The sequence below is a fragment of the Rutidosis leptorrhynchoides genome, chromosome 7, assembly GCF_046630445.1.
Source record: "Rutidosis leptorrhynchoides isolate AG116_Rl617_1_P2 chromosome 7, CSIRO_AGI_Rlap_v1, whole genome shotgun sequence".
NCBI classification, from domain to species: Eukaryota; Viridiplantae; Streptophyta; class Magnoliopsida; order Asterales; family Asteraceae; genus Rutidosis; species Rutidosis leptorrhynchoides.
Genome location: NC_092339.1, coordinates 286668019 through 286693496, shown reverse-complemented (window position 1 = coordinate 286693496; position 25478 = coordinate 286668019). Strand labels below are relative to the sequence as shown.

General features: G+C 35.6%; 1 protein-coding gene across 1 annotated transcript in view; it reads right to left on the bottom strand.

Annotated features, from left to right (window-relative positions):
• Window positions 1-9266: 9266 nt before the first annotated feature.
• Window positions 9267-25478, bottom strand: part of LOC139860064 (DNA-directed RNA polymerase II subunit RPB2-like) — a 42990-nt gene continuing 26778 nt past the window's right edge. The window contains exons 7-27 of the mRNA XM_071848838.1: window positions 21492-21826; window positions 21151-21372; window positions 20189-20479; window positions 14554-14816; window positions 14390-14476; window positions 13798-13918; window positions 13658-13702; window positions 13412-13549; window positions 13179-13328; window positions 12982-13089; window positions 12775-12891; window positions 12410-12565; window positions 12223-12327; window positions 11989-12114; window positions 11803-11880; window positions 11615-11710; window positions 11337-11522; window positions 11108-11161; window positions 10672-10815; window positions 10293-10592; window positions 9267-9803 (exon numbers count right to left, since the gene is read on the bottom strand). Of these exons, the coding sequence (XP_071704939.1) occupies window positions 9267-9803; window positions 10293-10592; window positions 10672-10815; window positions 11108-11161; window positions 11337-11522; window positions 11615-11710; window positions 11803-11880; window positions 11989-12114; window positions 12223-12327; window positions 12410-12565; window positions 12775-12891; window positions 12982-13089; window positions 13179-13328; window positions 13412-13549; window positions 13658-13702; window positions 13798-13918; window positions 14390-14476; window positions 14554-14816; window positions 20189-20479; window positions 21151-21372; window positions 21492-21826 (3659 nt within the window). The remainder of the gene's footprint in view (window positions 9804-10292; window positions 10593-10671; window positions 10816-11107; window positions 11162-11336; window positions 11523-11614; window positions 11711-11802; window positions 11881-11988; window positions 12115-12222; window positions 12328-12409; window positions 12566-12774; window positions 12892-12981; window positions 13090-13178; window positions 13329-13411; window positions 13550-13657; window positions 13703-13797; window positions 13919-14389; window positions 14477-14553; window positions 14817-20188; window positions 20480-21150; window positions 21373-21491; window positions 21827-25478) is intronic.

Sequence of the window (25478 nt, the reverse complement as noted above, 5' to 3'; positions counted from 1 at the left end):
CGATCATCTTTCTCGTCATGAAAATCCCGATTTAGAAGTTCTAAATGAATCGGCCATTCAAGATAACTTTCCCGATGAATATCTATTGAAGATAGATTATAGTGAAATTCGATGGTTTGCTGACTTTGCAAACTACTTAGTATGTAGATTCCTTGAAAAAGGGTTGTCGTACCAAAAACGAAAGAAATTCTTTAGTGATATAAAACACTATTTCTGGGAAGATCCACATTTGTTCAAAAGATGTCCCGATGGAATAATACGCCGATGCGTATTCGGAGAAGAAGCCAATCAAATCTTAAACCATTGTCACACAGGACCAACAGGAGGGCATTATGGGCCTCAACTCACAGCAAGGAAAGTCTACGATGCTGGATTCTATTGGCCTACAATTTTCAAAGACGCACATCTTCTTTGCAAATCCTGTGATGCATGTCAAAGGGCCGGAAAAATAAGTCAACGTGATGAAATGCCACAAAATGTCATTCAAGTATGTGAAGTATTTGACATTTGGGGTATTGACTTTATGGGTCCATTTCCAAAATCTCATAATAATCGATATATTCTCGTTGCCATTGATTATGTATCTAAATGGGCGGAAGCACAACCTCTCCCAACTAACGATGCACGAGTTGTAGTCAACTTCTTAAAACGTCTTTTTGCAAGGTTTGGAGCACCGAAAGCTTTAATAAGTGATCGGGGAACTCATTTTTGTAATAATCAACTTGAGAAAGTTCTCAAACATTATGGAGTAACTCATAAAATCTCAACCGCTTATCATCCACAAACAAGTGGACAAGTTGAAAATACTAACCGAGCATTAAAAAGAATTCTAGAGAAAATCGTAGGATCAAATCCGAAGGAATGGTCCATTAAATTGGAGGATGCACTCTGGGCTTTTAGAACAGCCTACAAAACTCCAATTGGAACCACACCTTTTAGACTTGTTTATGGAAAAGCATGTCATCTTCCAGTAGAAATTGAACACAAAGCATTTTGGGCTTTGAAAACATGTAATCTTGATTTACATGAAGCTGGACGTCTACGATTAAGTCAACTAAACGAATTAGAAGAATTAAGACATGAAGCATACGAAAATTTGTTAATCTATAAGGAAAGAACGAAGAAATGGCATGATAAAAGAATCAGAAGTTCAAAAGAATTTAAAGAAGGAGACAGAGTTCTTCTTTTCAATTCACGATTCAAGCTATTTCCTGGAAAATTGAAATCAAGATGGTCTGGACCATTCATAGTCAAAAGAGTTTTCCCATACGGAACGATAGAATTAATAAATTCAAATGGGATTGAATTTAAAGTTAATGGTCACAGAGTTAAACATTACATACATGGTCCGATGGAAGTCGACAACGAAGTTAATCACAATTTCAACACCACAGCTAACTAAGTGTGGGGAGAATCAAGTCTTTAAAGGATAATATGTATTTCTGTTAGAGTTAGATTGTCTGTTTTCGTGTAGTTCTCGAAAATGGAACCCGAATGGTCTTTCCCTAGCAGACCCTAAAGAACTAGTCTTCTCCCCCCATTCTGAATTTTTATTTTTTTTTAGGTTTTTACAAAATGAAGACTGCCTGTGAACTAAACCATTGTCTAATGCTACACGCTTTGATCACTAAACGTAATAATGACATACTACCGAGTGAATTAGTATCAGTAATCAGAGAAAGAATGGACGGAGTTAGAAAAGAATCCAGATGCGAAGATAATAAATTACAATTTGGTAAAGGAAAATCAAAATCCGCAGCGAAAAGAAGAGCACGACACCTAGAAAGATGTCACAAATGCGGAAAATGGTCACATGGAGGTAAATGTTCAAATAATCAAACCTATTCAAATACCGAATTTGTTACTTTATGCAGAGACGGACCGTTCATATGTTTAGAAGAAAAGACACTGAATGCTCGAGGTTACGCCTATGTAGCTATGAAAAACCAATTAAACCGACTATCTTATGAATGAGATAGATCATATAACTAAGAAATCTATTTCACAGGTATGTCTGTACAGTTTTTATTTTTATTTTTATTTTTAACCTTTTGATAATAAACGCTAATTTGTTCGCTAAAAAGTATTAAATTGGTATTGAATAAAATTAGGTTTGGCGACCGAAATTATTGATATCATTCAAAAATTTATTACATCACTGCGAAATTTAACGTTTATTCTTAAGGTATAAATATCTTTAATCAATCAACCCAAAATATTTCAAAAATTCGTCATGAGTTAAATTAGGTCTTGGAACCGAAATTACTTTACCGAAAAGAGGGGCGCATATTTTTGATAATATTTGATTGATTAAAGTGGGATAAAAAGCCAAAAAGATTTTTAATTTTATTTTTACCATGTTTTTAAAATTAATATTTAAATCTTAAATTAATATTGTAAACTTTGTAAAAACAATATTTTTAAAAATGTAAATATTTGAAAAATTAATATAAGTTTGGTGTGAATTTTTAATTTTTAAAATATGAATTTTTAATTTTATGCATTTCAAATTTTAAGTTTGGTGTGAATTTTTAATATTAATTTTGAATTTTATATTTAAGATGTGTGAATTTTAAAAAAAAAACAAAAATTTACTTTATCTCATTAAGTTAAAAATATGATTTTTAAAATTCGTCGTAAGTTGAAGACTAGGTCTTTAAACCGAAATTGCTTTACCCGAGGGAGGGACGAGAACTTTTATTATCATTATTTTTAATCTTATTGATTTAAAGTATGCCAAAAAAATTAAAAAATCCAAAAATCTAAGCTTTTAAAACAATTGCTTGAAAATGACAAATTTTAAAATTTTGTCGAGGGACGGACTAGGGCATCGTTCCGAAACGCCCTCATTCTTAAAAGAAAAAATTTTTTAAAATTTATTTAATTATAGGTTTTATAAAGTAAAGGTTTTATTATAAAAAAAAAAACCAATATGTTTGAAAACGTTGGTAAAATTTAATCACTTTTCTACGCTAATCAACCTCAATAATTTAAATTGTTACTGATTTCTTGCAAATGAGGGCATTGCAAGATCTTAAGTGTGGGAAGGGGTTAAATTCTTTCGGATTTTAAAAATTTTTTGATTTAAACACTTGGTTACCATTAAAAATACTAGTAACGCAGTAGTTGTATTAGAATCTAGTGCTCTCTGATGACAAAGAACAGCCCTAGTCTTATATACTGACTACCCACTTCTAGTAAAATTTTTCAAAATTTTCAACAAAATGAATTCAAAATCATGTTTATACATATTTATGAACGATGAAAACTAGGTCATTGAGCCGAAATTATCGTTATCTCGGAAAGGACATAAATTGAGAAACAACCAAAATGTTAGAATTCATTTAAGAATGGAATAGAGGAGAAAAAGGCAAAGAAAAACATAAATAAAAGCCAAGTGTGGGAAAACTTTACCAAACTATTCAAAACATATATCACATATTTTTGTACAAATTTTTGAAAATACTTTTGTTTTGGAACGATAATCAACTGTTTTATTCGATGAAAGAAAAGAAGAGATAGATCTACACGATGAATCAATTCCATCATTAAAAGGAAGTAAAGTCTTCCGAAAAAGACACGCGCTTCTTGATTTAGGTCATGAAGTTGTCGTCCAGATCAGCTGTAGGTTGACGAAAAATCTAGAAAAGTCATCACTAAAATCAGCAGGAAATCCACGGACCTCAGCATTAAACAGGGTCGCCAAGTGGTCTGATTTATCCTAACCATGAGAAGGATTTATCTCGTACAATGGGGGGCACCGTGCAAATTAGCTTGATAAGACTAATGAATCAGATCCCCAGAAAAGGATAATCTCCTTAAAGATTAAAAATCAGCTTTTAAGACTAATATTACTCAATCCTTGAGATTGACCTTAAAGATTGAGAATTCAAACTCATGGAATTCGATGATATCTAAACTCGAGCTTGAACGAGAAAATATTTTGATCAAAATTGCAAACCGATTTGTTTTCTGAAAATCCATTTTCAATGCGTTCATTACCATTGAACGTAAAATTCTAGGAATTCACCTGGAATTCATTAGGTCACCTGAACCAAATCGGGTGTCAACCGTAAGAACGGTGGTTGCATAGCATGGTCGGAGACAGGACCTTGTGCCTGACCGAAAAATCATAGGATGATCTTTACTATCGCTCCTACCAAGGATAGTTCTAGCATCCGACACGTTAAAAGACCATAATCATCTGCATGTCACGGGACATTGCCTTAACAGTTTCTTGTTCATCGCTTTCCTTTACAACCGGACGGTAGTTCACCGAAAGGTAATATACGGAACAAGTAAACTGGATGTGTGCTATTCGATACCGGGATAGCAGTGGATTACACGAACCTAAAAGTTTTAGCCAAAATATTGATCCACAAATATATTTTGCAACACCGATGATGGATCAAATCAGAAAACTTGTCTAGGGTAAAATCTAGCATGAATTTTCAAAAGATCAAATGTTTTCATAAAGATCCAATTTCTTTGAAGGATCTAAATTTTATAGTCATGTGGGACTGTAAACCACAACGTTACTATCATTGTTCATACCGCCATATAGAAATCACTGATGTACAAAGTGTGAAGAATAAAGAAGTGATTCTAGTGTTTTTATTTCACGACTATATTGCTTGAGGACAAGCAACGCTTAAGTGTGGGAATATTGATAATGCCAAAAATGAACACATATTTTATAGCATTATTCCCCAAGAAAGACAAGATTTTAGTTGATATTGTTCCATTTTCAAGTAATATTCGTTTGTATTAATTAAGTGCGAAGACAAAAGGCGAAAACGACGAATTGAAGACACAAAGGTCCAAACAGCTCAAAAGTACAAGATACAATCAAAAAGGTTCAAATTATTGATGAAGAACGTCTAAAAATGACAAGAGTACAAGTTACAAAACGCAAAGTACACGATATAAAATAGTACGCAAGGACGTTCGAAAATCCGGAACCGGAACATGAGTCAACTCTCAACGCTCGACGCAACGGTGTAAAAATTATGAGTCAACTATGCACAAGAATAAAATATAATATTTAAATAATTCATAATAAGAATAATATTAAATAATAAAAAGTTGTTAATTTAGTATAGTTCAGGGGTCGTAAGTGAAAATTCAATTTATACTTTTGCCTATAAAAGGCGATGTAGTTTTATGATATCGGTACATTTTTTTTCTAATCCTAAATCTATCTATCCGACAACCCTTTTCTATCCTAAATCTATCTTTCTATATATATATATCGATCCCTTTTCTATATCAAATATCAATATCTATATTTTATAATTCTCTATCATAATGTTAATGTAATCAGATATAACAATAATCTTAATTTTAATTTTAAATTATGATAATAATAAGATTTATGATAGAGATCATTTGAGTGTGTAAGTCGAAATTCTGTCCGTGTAACGCTACGCTATTTTTAATCATTGTAAGTTATGTTCAACCTTTTTACATTAATGTCTCGTAGCTAAGTTATTATTATGCTTATTTAAAACGAAGTAATCATGATGTTGGGCTAATTACTAAAATTGGGTAATTGGGCTTTGTACCATAATTGGGGTTTAGACAAAAGAACGACATTTGTGGAAATTAGACTATGGGCTATTAATGGGCTTTATATTTGTTTAACTAAATGATAGTTTGTTAATGTTAATATAAAGATTTACAATTGGGCGTCCCTATAAATTGCCATATACACTCAATCGGACACGATGGGCGGGGTATTTATATGTACGAATAATCGTTCATTTAACCGGACACGGGAATGGATTAATAGCCACTAGAATAATTAAAACAGGGGTGAAATTATGTACAAGGACACTTGGTATAATTGATAACAAAATATTAAAACCTTGGGTTACACTCAGTCGACATCCTGGTGTAATTATTAAACAAAGTATTAAAATCTTGTTACAGTTTAAGTCCCCAATTAGTTGGAATATTTAACTTCGGGTATAAGCATAATTTGACGAGGACACTCGCACTTTATATTTATGACTGATGGACTGTTATGGACAAAAACCAGACGGACATATTAAATAATCCAGGACAAAGGACAATTAACCCATGGGCATAAAACTAAAATCAACACGTCAAACATCATGATTACGGAAGTTTAAATAAGCATAATTCTTTTATTTCATATTTAATTTCCTTTATTTTATATTTAATTGCACTTCTAATTATCTCATTTTTATTGTTATTGTATTTAATTGCACTTTTAATTATCGTACTTTTTAATTATCGCAAGTTTATTTTATCGCACTTTTATTATTCGCAATTTCATTATCGTTATTTACTTTATGCTTTAATTTAAGTCTTGTATTTATTTTTAATATTTTACATTTGGTTTTAACTGCGACTAAAGTTTTAAAATCGACAAACCGGTCATTAAACGGTAAAAAAACCCCCCTTTATAATAATAATATTACTTATATATATATATTTGTATTTTTACAATTATTGTGTGTAAAAAAAATATAGTGTTATACTTCACGAGCTCCCTGTGGAACGAACCGGACTTACTTAAAACTATACTATAATACGATTAGGTACACTGCCTATAAGTGTTGTAGCAAGGTTTAAGTATATCCACTCGATAAATAAATAAATAACTTGTGTAAAATTGTAGCATATTTAATAGTATTTCGCACTAAAAATAATACTATTTTGTATACACCCCCTACGACATCATAATCCCAATGTTACAAAGAAAAAATAGATTCACAAGAATTGTAAGGGTGGGAATTAGAGGCATACCTTTTGATTGTTGTTCCCCCGATTGCACAATCGAAGCGGTTAAAAATATTGGTAGAGTAATTCATATCGAACAAAACAATCACCATCTTGTTAATCCGGAGATTATGTATGCTTTGATCGAAACCAATGAACCTGACCAAATCGGCAATTCTGTCTCTGCAACCTTGAAAGACGAATCGACTTGTAGGTTGTGGATTGAAGAAATCATTCAAAACGATTCTATTGAGATCATATCTGAAGAGTTAATCATTGATTATAATAATAACCTGGCAGATTCTTCAAAGAGGAACATGAATCAAGGCAAGTCCGATCCATCATCGCCGGAATCGGTGCAAGTTATACCGGAATCTCCACCAGCAGCTTTTGTTCAATTTCAAACCGTTGCCACAAAGCAAAATCATACCGTTGGGAAGCAAGGTTCTGTTTTCGATACACCTCAAAAGTCAACCAGAATAGTTGATGGTACCCCAAAAGAGTTACATCTATCAATGGAAAATGTAACTAGTGCACTGTACAAGGAGAAAAGCAAAACAGCAGATGAGATAAAAAAGAACCTTTTTGTCTCGAAAAAAACCAAAGTCCAAAAATCACCCTTATCCAATAAAGGACCAGCTGCAAACAACCTTTCTTCCAATACAACAAAGACACCTTTTAATTACAACTTAAATGACTATCCTACCCTTTCAAACACATCACCAAAAATCTCTCCCAAACCTTCAACTTCCATCTCTTCTCCTACTGTTACTTACCCTTCATTCTTACATAAAAACGTATCTTTTGCAACGAAAGTCTCTGATCAAGATAATCATGAAACGAATGATCAATGTATCAACGACGATTGCAGAAGTTCCTGTGAAAAAATTAAGAGAAGGTGTCTTCTAAACAACAATGTCGAAGAGCCTGTTTTTGTGGAAAAAGAAAACAAGTAAAAAAGATTCTAATCTTAATTGGCTGGCCGAAACACTCGATCTTTAACAAGCTTACGACACTTCTAGTGAGATCAATCATGTTGTAGGACATGAAACCTCTATCAAAAATAGCAAGATCAATGGCAAACAATTTGGGGCTAAAAAGCTATCTTTCATAGAGGAATTGCAAAACTTCAATGATCTTATGGAAGATATCGTGAACGAGGTGTCACCCGCTGTAATTCCAAAGCCATGAGAATAACCTCGTGAACACTCGGGAACAAATCATAAGGCCAAATGGCGGGTGCTCTATTCAATTCCTTTCAAATCCAATCCTTAGCGGTATAAGAAACAATGATTAACGATGAAACGCCAAACAACAATCATAAATCATATAGTTTCCTATCAATTTCTCATCAATTTATTTCCAACAAAATTTCTTACAAGTTAGAATTAAAAAGTGCTCCAATTACCAGTCGCTTTCAATTTCGTGTTTTTCCTTTTCTTCACCTGGACCCAAACCGTTTTTAATATCTCCACCTCTATTGGCCTTCACGTTTCTATCCTCTTTATCTTCTTTCAATCGCCAAGGTTTCATTTTCTGTCATGAGTGAATTGATTTCGTTTGGATGGGGTGTTTGTTGTAGACGTTATTCTTCGTGATTTCATTTGAAGGTGTTGTCTCGTTCAAGCCATTGTTTTGATCTCAAGGTTACGGTGCCCTTATTTCAATTTGGGGAAGAATCTTCGCTGCGTTTTTGTTTGTCAAGTGCCTGCCTTTCTCCATCTTTGTTTGGGCTTATGAGCCTGTAATCGTTGGGCCTATTTTATTATGTTCTTTTTTAGTAAGCCGAGTATCTAAAGGGCTTTTAAACCTTTTCATCTTTGGGTTTAATGTGTCTTTTAGAGTTTTTTGGTTTCCATTGTTCTTTCAATTTCTGTCAATTTATTGGCTCAAAAGCATCTTCCATTGTAATATGTTTGTTTTCTTCATCGATCCGATGAAGGCTTATTAATATATATTTTTCGCCGTTAAAAAGAAAAAAGGTAGTTGATCATAGCCAGGTGTCCACCATTTCCAATATTTTTGTTTTTCCTTCCGAGAAAAGTAATCGAATGATAAGTCACTTTTTCTACAAAGTAATAGCCTATCATGGTCTTCAGAAAAAGTAGGTAATCAACTCAACCATAATTTTATTTTTATTTACTTACTAATTAATAAAGACATGTAATAAAAATGATTGCTAATGATTATTACCGAAGGTCTATTATTTTTCACTTAAAAATATATTTTTGTACAACTTTTAATCAGTAAGTAAAATTATTATTCTTTTATTACTTAATTTGTCACTTAATTAAAAAATGGGTTTTTTCTAATAGAATCAGACGCACTTCAGATTAAGAGGCAAGCCCCTGACTTTATTTTACCATGGACATTCTATTTTACTACGTACAAAACTAATAATTTGGACTCTTTCCTACTCCAAATACATTTTTATAGTCTTAATAATCTTAGAAATAAACTGTAAACAAGATGTCAAATGTGGCCTCAAATGCCCAAATGTGGCCTCAAATGATTCCTGCCTACGATCGAATCTTCTGATCTTTCGTCGATTTAACTTTAGTCAAAAGCCTTGGTGCTATAGCCATTGACATTAGTTCTTGAATAAGAAGTTTGCAGGCATATGGCAAATGCACCTGAACTATTTCAGTTTTATTCTTGCAACTTGTGCACTCGAACGTAACTTTCTTTAAATTCGTAAGCGATATCAGCCCACAACACTCGCAAACATGGATTCTATATGCATCACTTTGATCAAACAACCTTTCTTTCAAAAAATGTGCAGCACCGTGTGCAATCATGCAGTCGCGTTCCATCTCACCAAAACGCAGACCACCATAACGAGACCGACCCTCTGCAGGCTGTCTGGTTAGGATCTGCACTGGGCCCCGTCCACGGGAATGAATCTTGTCGTCCACCATGTGTTTTAATCTTTGGTAATATGTTGGACCAAAGAATATCATGTTTGTCATTTTTCGACCCGTGTGCCCATTGTACATGGTCTCAAATCCCCTCATTTGGTAACCACATTTGTGAAGTGCTTTGCTGATACTATCCACCTAATAAGATATGCACAATTATTATTACTTGTCCCTTTTCATAATAAGTTTTAACTAATATAATGACTCGTTTTGACCCAAACCCGATCCTTGACCCAACTCGACCCGTTTTCCAGGCATGCGGAAGACTGAAACGCGAAACTGATACTATCCACCTAATAAGATATGCAAAATTATCATTACTTGCCCTTATTTATAATAAGTTTTAACTAATATAATGACCCGTTTAGACCCAAACCCAAACCCAACCGTACCCGTTTTCTAGACATACTGAAAACTGAAACGCGAAACTGAAAACTGAAACGTGAAACTGAAAACTGAAACGCGAAACAGCAAACTGAAATGCGAAACTGATACCCAAAACGTGAAACTGAAAGATTTGGTACGGGTTTGAAATGCGTTTGACCGGGTCTTGTTCGACCCTTTAAGTTTTTATTTTACCTTAAACGGGTCGAAATTAGACCAACTTTTTTTATAAACAAAGCTTACAGTGACATCAGTAAAAGGGGTAGCATCTCCTTCTTTGCCCATGTGAGCAGCAACTTTGCCCATGACACACTCGATGAGTTGACCGATGGTCATACGAGACGGAATGGCATGTGGGTTGACGATGATGTCAGGCGATATGCCTTCGATGGTCCAGGGCATATCCTCTTGCGTATACGTCATTCCAACTGTTCCTTTCTGTCCATGTCTGCTGCTAAATTTATCACCTATCTGTGGGATTCTAACTGATCTCATTCTAATTTTCACAAACCTTAATCCGTCTGCATTTGTCGTCAAACAAACCTACCATATATTCATGTTTAATTAAGAAATAAAAAACATTTTTGGGGTTAGTTTAGTTGATTTCGACTCATAAACTTACCTGATCCACTACTCCACTTTCACTGTGTCTCAAACTCGTGCTATGATCATTTTGCGTATACCTTGAAGCTTGCCCTTGACTATCGTCTTGAGCAATTGGGCTCGTTTTACCAATAATGACATCATCACCAGAAACTCTTGTACCCTTACATTCAAAAAGTAAAATAAACATGGTGTTCAATTGTAGTTAATATTCATTAGTTAATTAGCCTGGATAAGGAAAACCTTATCGGTTTACCCGTTATCCGTTTATTCATTAACTAGTTAGCCAGAACTAGGAAAACCTTACCTGTTTACCCGTTTATTCATTAACTACTCAGCCAGAACAGGAAAAACCTTATTTGTTTACCCGTTTATCCGTTTAATCATTAACTACTTAGTCATAACAGGGAAACCCGTATCCATTTACCCTATCCATTTAGTAAATAAGTACTTACGGGAGGTGCAAAGCCATCATCGTCTAACTTGTCATAACATCCATGCCGCATTCCCTGCATTGTAAGCATACGAATACATGATCATCGCTCACATTTGCTATATATATATATATATATATATATATATATATATATATATATATATATATATATATATATATATATATATATATATATATATATATATATATATCGAAAGATGTGCATTCAATAGTGTGTAATGTATAACCGTGGTGGTATCTCGATTAGGACAACAAAAGTCTTCTTTGACCAAAGTTCCCATTTTCTTCTCTTCATCCCTGTATGAACGAAAGAATAATGATCGGAAGAAACCACGGTCTATTGAAGATTGATTCATGATAACCGAATCTTCTTGGTTGTATCCAGAGTAGCAAGCAATAGCAACAATTGCATTCTGTTCATTGTAATAGAATCATCAAATACATTTTACATTTAAAAGTGAAAAGTAAATGTAAAATGACTACTAAAGTAATCAAACCGGCTTACAATGCCTGCTGGAAGCTGTCGAAAATGCAAATGCTCCATTGCCCGAGTAGTCACCAAAGGCTTCTGTGGATAGTAAAGAACATAGGCTGATGTGTCCTGAAAATCATAAATCATAAGATATAATCACAAAATCATAAATTGTTCATTCAAGAAGAAAATACTACATAATAATGAGTATCATATCTTACCATTCTTGTTTGATAATTAGTTACATACATACCCATTGCCTGCTTTCCCATTGCTGATTGATATGTATTACGAGGAGACTGCGATATTTTAGATATATTATACAAAATTCAAATAATTAAACACCGAAAAATTACAACAAAAAAAAAAAAAAAAAAAAAAAAAAAAGATTTAAAAATGATAATTACCTGATTGTGGTCAGGAAATGGTATGATAGAAGCACAAACACCCAATATTAATGAAGGATGAATTTCACAGTGAGTGTAAGTTTCAGAATAAGCATCATCCGGGTTCATTCTTGATTGTATAAGATCCTAAATGTATAAAAATAAATAAGAAAATTTTTAAAAAAATAAAAACTTATCCAATGATTTGTCGATGAATCATGTTCATGAGATATATAGAGTTTCGGTTGATAATACATTTATGGTCATAGAGATCATAGTAGTCTCCTCTTCCTCTGTATCAATATACTCGATAAATCCTTTTGCCACGAGATCATGCCAGCCACATTCGTCCACAGATTCCTTAGATTATAAACAAAATTGTCGGTAAGATTTATTTAAATAGGAAGAGTAACGTAAAACCGTGAAATACATACATACATACCCTCTGCTGCAAGGCTAAAATATCTTTTTTCTTTATGAGCAACTTCTGTTTCTCTACAATGAATAATGGTCGACTGCATCGTCCATAATCTGTATAAAGCCTCAACTCTTTTAATCGAATGTCTCTAATCACACCAACTTCAGTGTTTACATCAACCTGTAAATGCAAATTCATTTATAAAAAGTAAATCAACTCTGAATGGTTCAGCACAAATTGATGAACGGTTCAACATCATTTCTCAATTAAATGTCAGATGTTAGAAACAAATGCATTGAATAGATCATTCAATGCTATGCTGAACCGTTCATTAAGAGTCAAACAAACGCAGCCTAAGATAACAAACAACAACCAACAGAATGTGACACCTGTCGCCTTAGCTGCCTCAAAGTCCTCACTAACAGCTCGGGGTTTCGATGAATCCCTACCCAGCTACCATTGACAAATATTTTCGTCGATTGAGGTATTACAGCAGGTGATATTTCCTATACCCAACAATTATATTTCAATAAGCTTACTCCATTTCTACTTCTAATAATAAAAAATTATGAGGAAAAAAAAGAAAAGAAAAAGACCTCGAAACTCTCCATACTCCATTCATCAAGAAACTCAAGTATAGGATTTGCTGCAGAACCAACGGTTATGTAGACCATCAGTGCAAGGTTCTTTACCAATCCACAAGCCTTTACAAATTGTAAAAATAATTAACATTAAATATAATTATAATAAAATTTTTATACGAATAAAAAATGAGGTACGTAAAGAATGTTACTTGTCCTTCGGGTGTTTCTGCAGGACACATCATTCCCCAGTGAGAGTTATGTAGCTGTCGAGGCTTTGCTAATTTACCTTCTCGCCCGATTGGTGAGTTCAATCTACGTAAGTGGGACAGTGTTGACGCATATGTTAACCGATTCAATACCTGAAATGCAAGCAAACATTATAAATATTAAATTAAATTTGAAAACGAAAGAAAAAAGAAAAAAGAGAAAAAAGAAAATTGACCTGTGAAACTCCAGCTCTAGTACCAGCTGAATTAACTTGCCCCCAGTTACCAGTAGCAAGAGAGTACTTAAGTCCACTGGTAATTGTTTTAGCTTTGATTGCAAATTGCAAATTAACATCCTTCCCAGTATCAACACTCTGAATCATTCAGTCAAATGATCATTACACATTAGAAATTAAAAAAAAAAAAAAAAAAAAAAAACAATATTTTTTTACAAAAGATAACTAAAGGCAGAAATTATGAACCTTCTGTACGTACGACTTAACGTCCCTTGTGAGTTTCCTGAATAACTGGATCAGTTAAAAAAAAATCTTATAAGAAACACAATGTTTTGAACTGAAATTTTTTTTATGGAATATAGTAAAATAAAATAAAAAAAGCTGACCATACGAAACAAGCTTCCAAGTAAAGGACCAGCAAGGTCTAATCTCTTATTTGCATAATGATCTCTGTCATCTTGTTGCCTTCTTCCAAGTGCACATAATAATAGCCGGTGTATAATGTAACTGTTTAACGATCAATCAACATTTCATAAATCATGTTCATCGCACGTTACAACATGTACTTTTTATTAAGCATATATATGATATGAGAATACCCAGTAAATGAGACCCATAGCTTGAAAAATGGGTCCGGTTAGGTATTCAACCAATTGGGTCCATAAAAAAAGTTAAAGACTGCGTCCAATTTAGACTCATATGAAGCATAAAAATTATATATAAGGTCCAACGGGTCCTTCATGGGTCTTAACGGGTCTTTACGAGATTTTAAAAATATATCCAGAGGTTTTACCTGTTCAAGAAATCTTGAGAAACGGGTCTTGACCCAACCCAACCGGCCCATTAAGACCCAACACGTTTGACTTATCTAAAAAATCTGACCCGTTTGACTCATGACCTGTTTCGACTCAAACCTATTCAGGTCTCGACCCAACCTGGCCCATTTTCCGGGTATGGATATGAGTAATCTCTACATACCCAAAATAGTAGGCTTTCTTAGTCTCACAATGCTCCCCAACACCAACATGTGGCAACATTTCCCTTTGAAGGATCTCCTTCGCGTACCTATAAGTATGTTACTTACTAAAATACTACATCGAACGGTCATAGGTATTTTTATATTTGAGTTATAAAATGTATACTTGATTCGTTTCTCTTTCGGTGTACCAGTTGTAGATCCTCGTTTTCCGATATAATCAAGAGCAACCTGTTGGTTCTGAATGACAAAAGCCTCTTCCAATGACGGACGAAGTAACTCCATCATTTGAGTATCAGAAAAATCATAACAAATATGTTCTAATATATCTTTATCTGCTACAAAACCTAACGCTCGGAACACAATAATTATTGGGATTTCAGTACGTATGTATGGTAAAGTTGCACGAATATATTGCCCCGAAGATCCCTGCAGTAAAAAGTAAAAGGTAAAACCAACGTCTTATCTCTTTAAGTCAACATTTCCATAATTTATTCGTTAAAATATGAAGATTTTCAGCCTACAATCTAGAAGCCCACCTTCTAGATATTCAAAGTAGGCAACCTTGACAACTCATATGGAAGTAGCAAAGTTGATGACGATGACGGCCGCCAACCTTCTCCGTTCACACCATTTCACCGCCATAGAATTTTTACTATAAATAGAGGTGCAAAGCTCAGTTGTAAATTATCCTAAATCACTCAGAGAAGTGTAATCACAACCTAGAGAGTGTGTGTGAGTTTTGAGAGTTTTTTTTTAAGAGTTTTGTAATACTCTGTAAATCTATTCTTGTGAGTAATAGAGTTGTTTTTCTCTCAAATTTATATCTCCCAACGTCCAGGCGATCCCCTCTTCCTAACAAGTGGTATCAAGAGCTTGGTTAGAGACGTTGGTTGAGTTTTTGGGTCTTCTGAAGTTTTCTCAAAATTCAATTTTGAGTGTACCATTGGATTCGTCTCGTCGAACCGAGTCCAACGCAAAAAACGGCGACTTAAACGGAGATATAACGAGCCCAGAAAACGCAGTCAAAGTTTGGTCAACTCGCCGGAATCTCGCCGGAGAAGACGACCGTTGCCGGAATTTTAACCGGAGAAGACGATCACTGTAGCAATTCACTGTAGCAGTCGGCGGCACTGTAGCAAGTCACTGTAGCAGTACTGTAGCGGTACTGTAGTAATTCTGAAATTTTACAATTTGGTCCCTGAAATTTTCAGAATTTCATTTTTTTGGTCCCTGAAGTTTATAAAAATTATAATTTTGCCCCGTAAGTGGAATTTAAGCCGCGAAGTGTCTATTCCACCATTTTCAACCGTTCCGGACGTAACGGTGATCTCTGTTTTCTACAATTCAACCCCGTTTGTGTTGAAAAATTATTTTTAAGGTGATAATGTCCACAGAAGAGTCAACATCATCTTCCGGAGCTATGATTATGCTCACAGCAACAAACTACACGCTGTGGAAACCTCGGATGGAAGATCTCCTCAGCTGTAAGGATTTGTTCGATCCTATTGAATTGAAGGGTATAAACCCTGATTCTACCAAAGAGAAAGAGTGGAAGAAATCAAACCGAAAAACTATTGGTCAGATCCGTCAATGGATTGATCATAGTGTCTTCCACCATGTTGCACAAGAGACAGACGCATATGTCCTCTGGAAAAAGTTGGAGGACATGTACCAGGCCAAGACTGCTCGGAATAAAGCCCTGCTGATGAGGCGTTTAGTCAACATGAAGCTCAAAAGTGGAACTTCAGTTGCCGAGCATACCAGTGAGTTTCAGAACTTGGTCAACCAGTTATCGTCTGTAGAGATGCCGCTTGGCGATGAAGTTCAGGCGCTACTGCTACTTAGTTCCCTTCCCGATAGTTGGGAAACGCTGGTAGTAACACTCAGCAACTCAGCACCGAATGGCAAACTTACCATGTCAATGGTCAAGGATGCCCTATTCAGTGAAGAGGCAAGGAGAAAGGACATGGGCACAGATCAGACCCATGCCTTTGTCACAGAGAATCGGGGAAGACAGCGAATGAGTAGCAAAAATAAATGGAGAGGCAGAAGTAAGAGCAGGAGCAGGTCAGCTGATGGCAGAAAACCAACATATAAATGTCATCACTGTAGATTAGAGGGACATATGAAGAAGAACTGCTATAGATTAAAAGAGGAACAAGGTCAAAGCAGTTCACAGCCGAAGAATAAGGGTGGAGAAACATTAGTTGCTATCACGGGTGATGTAGCTTATTGTTCAACCCATGATGAGACATGCCTTCACGTCTCACGAGAAGACACAGAATGGGTGGTAGATACTGCAGCTTCCTACCACGTGACTCCATACAAGGAATACTTCACAACATACAAAGCTGGAGACTTTGGAGCTGTGAAGATGGGAAATTCCAGTTCCGCTGAGATTGTCGGAATTGGTGATGTCAAGATAAACACAAGTTCCGGGAGCACAATCACTTTGAAGGATGTCCGCCATGTGCCAGATCTTCGGCTGAATTTACTTTCCGGAGTAGCTCTCGATAAACAGGGCTATGATAGTCATTTCAGTAGAGGCACATGGAAATTGTCAAGAGGCGCTATGATATTCGCTCGGGGACACATTTGTGGCACACTTTACAAGACTCATGTGAAGATCTGCACAGACAGTATTAATGTTACAGAAAAGGAGGCTTCACAAAATTTATGGCACCAGAGACTCGGTCACATGAGTGAGAAAGGGTTGTCTACCCTAATAAAGAAGAAGCTTATCAATGTAGACAAGGATGCTGCGCTAGATCCTTGCAATCATTGTCTGTTTGGTAAGCAGCATAGAGTCTCGTTTAATTCCTCTTCAACGAAAAAATCAGAGTTACTCAGTCTGGTACACTCTGATGTTTGCGGTCCCTTGGAGGTTGAATCAATTGGCGGCAATCGATACTTTCTGACGTTTATCGATGATACTTCTCGAAAGGTGTGGGTATATTTCTTACGGACGAAGGACCAGGTGTTCGATTACTTCAAACAGTTCCATGTCATGGTAGAACGTGAGACAGGAAAGAAGTTAAAGTGTCTTCGATCCGACAACGGCGGTGAATACTCTTCCAGGCAGTTCGATGCCTATTACAGATCAAATGGCATCCGACATGAGAAGACGGTCCCACGTACCCCTCAACATAATGGTATAGCAGAAAGAATGAACCGAACAATCATGGAACGTGTTCGGAGCATGCTCAGTATGGCTAAGCTGCCAAAGCCATTCTGAGGAGAAGCAGTCAGAGCCGCTTGTTATTTAATCAACCGATCTCCATCAGTACCACTGAATTTTGAAGTTCCGGAGAAACTTTGGTCTGGAAAGGATCCATCATACTCTCACTTAAGAGTATTTGGATGTTTGGCGTACGCACATGTATCCAAGGAGCTCAGGCAGAAGCTGGATGCAAGGACCACTCCATGCATATTCATAGGCTATGGAGATGAAGAATTTGGATACAGATTATGGGATCCAAAGGAGAAAAAGGTGATCAGAAGTAGGGACGTGGTGTTCCATGAAAGCCAGACAATAGAAGATATTGAAAAGCCCACAATATCTCAGAAGTCAAATGTTGCTGCTCAGGTGCCAGAGGCAACAGCGGAATCATTCATGAGAAATGAATTTTCAGTGCAAGAAGAAATGCCAGAAGTAGAAGATAATGAGGAAAATGACGGTGCTGAGCAGGGGGAGCCACAACCCCATCTGCCAGACGTTCCAGCACCATCACAAGGTCAAGATGATGGTGGATCTCCTCAGAATATTCCAGAAGTTCGTAGATCTGAACGAGGTCGGATTCCATCGAGTAGATATCCAGAATCCGAGTACCTTCTACTTACTGAAGATGGAGAACCGGAGAGTTTTCATGAAGCAGTAACTCATAAGGATAAAGAAAAATGGTTGCTCGCAATGCAGGATGAGATGGATTCTCTGCAGAAAAATCAAACTTATGAGATTGTAGAACTTCCACGCGGGAAGAAGGCACTGAAAAATAAATGGGTGTTCAAGCTGAAAAAGGATGGTAGTGGAAAAGTGGTGAAATACAAAGCACGACTTGTAGTCAAAGGATTCCAACAGAAGAAAGGGATTGATTTTGATGAGATATTTTCACCAGTAGTCAAGATGACTTCAATTAGAGTCATACTTGGATTGGTCGCAAGTATGAACTTGGAGCTTGAACAGATGGATGTAAAGACAGCTTTTCTTCATGGAGATTTACATGAAGAAATTTACATGGAGCAGCCGGAAGGTTTTGAGGTTTCAGGAGATAACCTCGTATGCAAGCTGAAGAAAAGTTTGTATGGTTTGAAGCAGGCACCTAGGCAGTGGTACAAGAAGTTTGACTCGTGCATGGAGAGTCACGGGTACAAGAAAACTGCAGCAGATGAGTGTGTCTACATTCAGAAGTTTTCTGAAGGAGATTTCGTTGCTCTTCTACTATATGTAGACGATATTTTGATCGTAGGGAAAGACGCAACGAAGATCAACCAGCTGAAGAAGGAACTCTCTAAGTCTTTTGACATGAAAGACTTAGGACAGGCTCAACAGATTTTGGGAATGCAGATAACCCGAGACAGGAAGAATAAAAGGTTATGGCTATCTCAAGAGAAGTATATTGAACGAGTGCTTTCACGTTTCAATATGAACAATGCCAAACCTGTTAGCATTCCATTAGCCAACCATTTCAAGTTAAGCAAGAGTTCTTGTCCCTCATCCAAGGAAGAGATCGGGGAGATGTCTTCAGTACCATATTCTTCAGCAGTTGGAAGTTTGATGTATGCAATGGTGTGTACAAGGCCCGATATTGCTCACGCAGTGGGAACAGTGAGTCGTTTTCTCTCGAACCCCGGGAAAGAGCATTGGAATGCAGTAAAATGGATTCTCAGATATCTTAAGGGTACAACGAATCTATGTCTTTGTTACGGGGGAGCTGATCCAATCTTGGAAGGCTATACAGATGCGGATATGGCCGGAGATCCTGATAGTAGGAAATCTACTTCAGGATTCATTTACACTTTTGCAGGAGGAGCTGTTTCATGGCAGTCAAGACTACAAAAGTGTGTTGCATTATCCACAACTGAAGCAGAGTATATTGCTGCCGCAGAAGCTGGAAAAGAAATGTTGTGGTTAAAGCGTTATCTCCAAGAATTTGGAATCAAGCAAAAGGAGTACAAGGTACATTGTGACAGTCAGAGTGCTCTAGATTTGAGCAAGAACTCCATGTCCCATTCCGTACAAAACATATTGATATTCGCTATCATTGGATACGCGAGGTAATTGATCGACAACTGTTGAGACTAGTGAAGATCCATACAAAGGAGAATCCTGCGGATATGTTAACAAAAGTGGTGACTCGAGAGAAGTTGGAGTTATGCAGAGACATAACTGGAATGTTTGTGGATTCGGCTGGAGGGGGAGAATTGAAGATTTCCAGCCTACAATCTAGAAGCCCATCTTCTAGATATTCAAAGTAGGCAACCTTGACAACTCATATGGAAGTAGCAAAGTTGATGACGATGACGGCCGCCAACCTTCTCCGTTCACACTATTCCACCGCCATAGAATTTTTACTATAAATAGAGGTGCAAAGCTTAGTTGTAAATTATCCTAAATCACTCAGAGAAGTGTAATCACAACCTAGAGAGTGTGTGTGAGTTTTGAGAGTTTTTTTTTAAGAGTTTTGTAATACTCTGTAAATCTATTCTTGTGAGTAATAGAGTTGTTTTTCTCTCAAATTTATATCTCCCAACGTCCAGGCGATCCCCTCTTCCTAACAAAATACTCACAATTAATTTACCTCTTCGCCACCTGAACGAGACAGCATACGAACAAACATCCCACTTGGCGTTTTGTTCTGTGATTGGGAAACTGATCGAACTTCAGCTGCGTACGAATACTTGTTAGGTTGACGTTTCTTGAAGACGTACACATGGTTTGTGCTCATTTTTTCTTGAGCTATCAGAACCTTTTCGCTTCCGTTAATAATAAAATATCCTCCTTGATCAAACGGACACTCTCCAAGCTCTGTCAAGTCCTTTTCGGATGTCTGGTATAGACTACAATAGCTTGAACGAAGCATTATCGGGACCTACATTTAATTTAGCATTCACCCAAAAATACAGCAGTTACTAAGAGGTAAGTGTTGGTTCAAGTAAAACAAACATTATGCTAAAATAAAGAAGAAATAATGAGATGGGGACATGTTGCTATTTGCGCATCAACATGCCTCAAAAAAGTGGTTAGGTCCTAATATCCGAGGTCTCTAAGTTAAAACCTTACTAACAACATCTATTGATTGACGAGAAAAATGGTCAGAAATGGTCACGGGATAACTCGGTTAGTCCGTGTATTACGCTTCCCCGAGTAGTTTGAACAGAAAAGTCTTATCCGTTTAGATGGATCAAAAAAGGGATGCACACTGACAGGGGCGGACCATAGAAGGGTCATCCGGGGTCCGCCCTTTCAATCGGAACCCAAATTTTTTGTGTATTAATGTGTTAAAGTTAGATGTTTAGTGTATTTATATGTTAAAAAGTTGATATTTTGCCCTCGTTTTCTTGTTTTTCTCAACTTTCAAACATTTTGCACCCGTCGAAAAAAATCTTGGATCTACCACTGCGCACACTGATTGCATACCACCCAAAAGTTGTCACGTGTTGCTCTCTCATTTTTTCTTATTTGTGTTACCATATGGTTTATTTTACAATAACCAGCACCAGTTATGGACTGAACAATTTTTAAAGAGAAGTAGTTCAAAACCTTGCCGATAAAAACTTTAGCAAACTCTTGTGTCTCAGCAACTTCTTCGCAATCATGACCTTTTTTAATCACTCGTTTTGTAACATCAACGTATAATGGGGACGAATATGTGACATTCCGTAACCTTGCAGCCTTTGGATACAAAGAAGCAGTTTCTCCATCTGATTCTGTCATCATGGGCTTACTCAAATATATCTGACCAAAACTAATTCTATATATGGTCTGCACAAAAGCACACTTTAATATTTATAGACAATAGACAATAATTACATTATTAGATTATTATAAATTACAAAAAAAAAAAAATTAAAAAAAAAAAATTAAAAAAAAATAATCATGACCTCGACGAAATCTGCACTGCGGCCTGGATTGTGCTGTGATTCAGGACGAATCTCGATATCACCAGTCTCGTCAACAATTTCTTGCATTGTGTTTTGAATGAACTCATCGAACGAATCCAATTGTTGTCTAACCAGTCCTTTATCTTCAAAATAAGCACTGATAACCGCCCACGCATCGTCCTGAGCTATTTCATGAGATTCATCATCATTATTGTTACTATTATCATCTTCATATATAGGGTCTGATTCATCAATTCTATTTCTATTACTGTACTGATCATTTTCATAATAACCACCATCATACATAACTTCTTCTTTTTTTTTCTTTGGAGATACTTGAATAAGATATTTTAAAATGTAAATATTATATAATATAAATCTTGGTAACAAGAAACAGCAGAAACCTCTACCTACTTGATGTAAGATTTAGAATGTAATGGATTCAGCCTTGTACTAATTCTGTTTTCAGTTGCAAAGATTTAGGGTCTTGTGTTGGAATTTTGCCGGGAAAATTGGTTGAATAGTTCAATTTTATAGTTAACTACATAACTGGTCCCTTGACTATTTATCAACTGTCAATTTTTATTTTATGATTTGTTGATTTTTAATTGGTAATTCTTTAATCAAAACTCATTTCAGTCCAGATTTTGGTTGTATGATCTTGATTAATTAAATAACAAAAGTTCTTAAGAAATCATTAACGAAATATAAATCTCTATCAATTTTCGAATTGTAATACCCAAAGCTACATACTTGTGTTCATGTATGTATTAGGCGTAAGTATTTCCAAAATTAGAGTCTGAGTTTTATCGTGTGTACAATACAATACCTTAAAACATAGTTAGTAGTGTATAGATTATACTTGGTGCATCATCGTTTCAATTTCGGTGATGTAACAACAGCATCAGTAACAATAGAAGTAACATGAATTACACTGACAATGCATAACAAGCTCATTACATACAGGTTTGGTCCTGATTATTTTGATGCCTAGGGCAATTTTTATTGAAACATGTCTCGCTATATTTTATGTGCGTATCTTTCTTCCCATTTTCTTTTTATGTTATTTTTATGACTTTTATTGCAATAGGTTATATTTCTGTTTATCGAATGTGAATTTTTAATTTTGATTTCGGTAGGAAGTGTTTGAAAATTTGAACTTAAATAATGTTTTGTAGGTTTTGTAATTTGTGTTTCGGGTTATAATTTCTTTTAAAAATGATTCTAACTTTTTCATTTTTGGTTGGTTTGGGTACTGTGTATTGAGTTTGTATACACCGTAAAAAAGAAAGCGTTAATAGAAAAGTATATTGGTTGATTACTTGTTAAAAGATAGATGTTGACCTTTATCCGATTCAAAATCATATTTGTTATAACCTGATAACTTTGCATCAAGAACAACTGGAAACATAGGACAATCACTTCCATATCCAAGAGGTGAAAAATAGGTGGGTTTTCTATAAAATATTCATTTTTATTATTACCATCAACTTCCTTATTGTGTTCGTAAGGTTACTGTGACGACCCGACAAAATCGTCATTGACGGCGCCGTCAACTTAGGTCCCGTTACGTGGTCATAGTCCCTAAATGAGACGCATTTGACCAAAATTATGTCGCATTCATTTAAAACGTGTATGACTTGCAAAATTTTAAGTTACCAAATGGTTCGACAACGAGTTTAAGTTTACAAAAGTTAATAAGTATAATTAAAATAAATTGCGACATAATATAAGTTGAAAATCACGAATGCTATCAATAGCGTATGCATGTAAACATTAAGTTTGAATCCAAAGGTACTATCACTAGCGTATGCATGTATGCTTGACCCCAAGCAAGTAGTCAAAGTGTGCGGAAGCATGTATCAAGTAGCCAAACAAAAATCTGAGAAACATATAGAAAACTGTCAACGAAAAACGTTGGTGAAATCATAGGTGTATTTGTAAACGTTTTTTTTGAACCACAAGATTTAGTATAAGTTGATTATCCAAATCGTTTGCATTCCAAAGAGGTTGTTTGTTCGTGAGCACTCAATTATCAAGACTTAACTGTATACGAACCCCGTTATCATAGTGTTAGAACCTACACTATACCCAAAAATATATTTCATCCGCTAACGGTAGCGAACCGTCCGAATGAGGGCTCGTCAAGCCCGTATGGATCCACACAACATAAGTTCTCGCTTACACCCTGCAAGTGTAACTAATGATAATCGAATTGAGGCTTTTTGTTCTAACTCGCATGTGGAATGTTTGTTTTCGTACTTGTGTTCAAGCATAAAAGTATAATACGTATATGTTTCTCATCCCATGATTTAAAGAGTAAAAGTTGTTGAAAAGGTGGGACTATGATCTCACCGTAGTTTATTGCCAAAGTACTTCATTTTAAACGTTGTGCAATGAAAGTTGTTTAGTCTTGACCTAAACAAGTAAGTTGTATCAATACCGGGTAAGACACAAGGTCGGTCGAAATGTGTTCAATTAGTCCTATGGCTCGTTACTACTCAAATATATAGCATGTGAGTCACGTTGTCAAGTTTCATGCAAGAATCAAGTATAAAAGAAGATTAGAACTATTGCATAAGTTTTTGGTTAAGTTTGACTAAAAGTCAACTTTGGTCAAGTCAAAGTCAACACGTTCGGGTTAGGTCTCGGACAATTTTTCTGATTTATGTAATCATATATGAGCATTTTAGAACAAGTTACATGTTAATCGGAGGTGCGCAGCATAGTTAGAATTAAACGTGAAAACGAGAAATTGAACAGCCCACTTTCCAAGCAAACGCCGCGCCGCGCCGCGCCAAAGATTGGCCGCGTCGTGGAAATACAACTAAACACATTTCATCAATCAAAATTATATTTAAAATAACCAAATCCTCATCGAATGATCGTTAAAAGTTCATCATTAAAGTTTCAAATTCATAAAATGCATTTCATGATTCGGGAATCCAATTTATACATATGATATGCCGTTTCTAAGGTAATTAAACATATATTGCAACTAAACACTTATCAACAACGTTTCATAGCATTCAATGCATTAAAAGTTCATATTTAAGTCTATCAAACCCTAACCAAAAATCACAAAATCAATAATCATGTTATTGAAGTTTTTCAAGTCAACCTACACATCAAAACGAAGCTAATGATTCTAGTAACACATTTAATACATGAACTTTAACATAACAATAACATTTAATCAACCAAAACTCAAGATTAAACACACTCATTTTCAAGTTCATGCTAGTTACACCAAAATAACAAGATCGAGCGAACGAATCACATATTTATGTTAGACTTGAGCCATAGACACTAACTAACACCATTTCAAGTCCATAAGTCGAATTTAGAGAAATCTAGAGTTTTAGAGAAGTTACCCAAAAGTGATGAAGTTAGTATCAAAACCTAGAGGATGAAGAGAGAATTCTAAATATGCAATTTGTTTTGTGATGAGCTTCCTAAAAACGATTTAGATGATGATTGAATGATTTTGAGAGAAAAGGGTGTTCTTGAACTAGAGAGAAAAGAAAGATGAGGGAGGTGGAAGTGAATGAGTGGTGGTGGTGGGGTTTGACTAGTTGACCTAGTCAACTAGTTTGGCCCCTTGGCAACTTTGGTCCCTTGAGTTTAAAAGCGGGTGCGTGAATTAGCCAAACGAATTATTTTAAATACACTAGGGTAACGAGAGATGTTATAATTAAATAACGAGAAATATTAAAACGTTACTCAACGGAAGATACGAATTTAGATAACGAAAGATATTATTTTTTTTTTAAAAAATGAGGCGTTAAAATAAGTTAACGGAAAAAGGCGGGTTATTACATTACCCACAACCTTAAAATAAATTTCGTCCCGAAATTTAGTTGGAAGTAGTAGTCGTTGTTTCTTCCTCGAGACCTTGCGATGCCAATTCTACGAATAAGTGAGGGTACTTCCTTCTCATTTGATCTTGGCATCCCAACGAAATTTGACGATCGGGATTTTACTTTG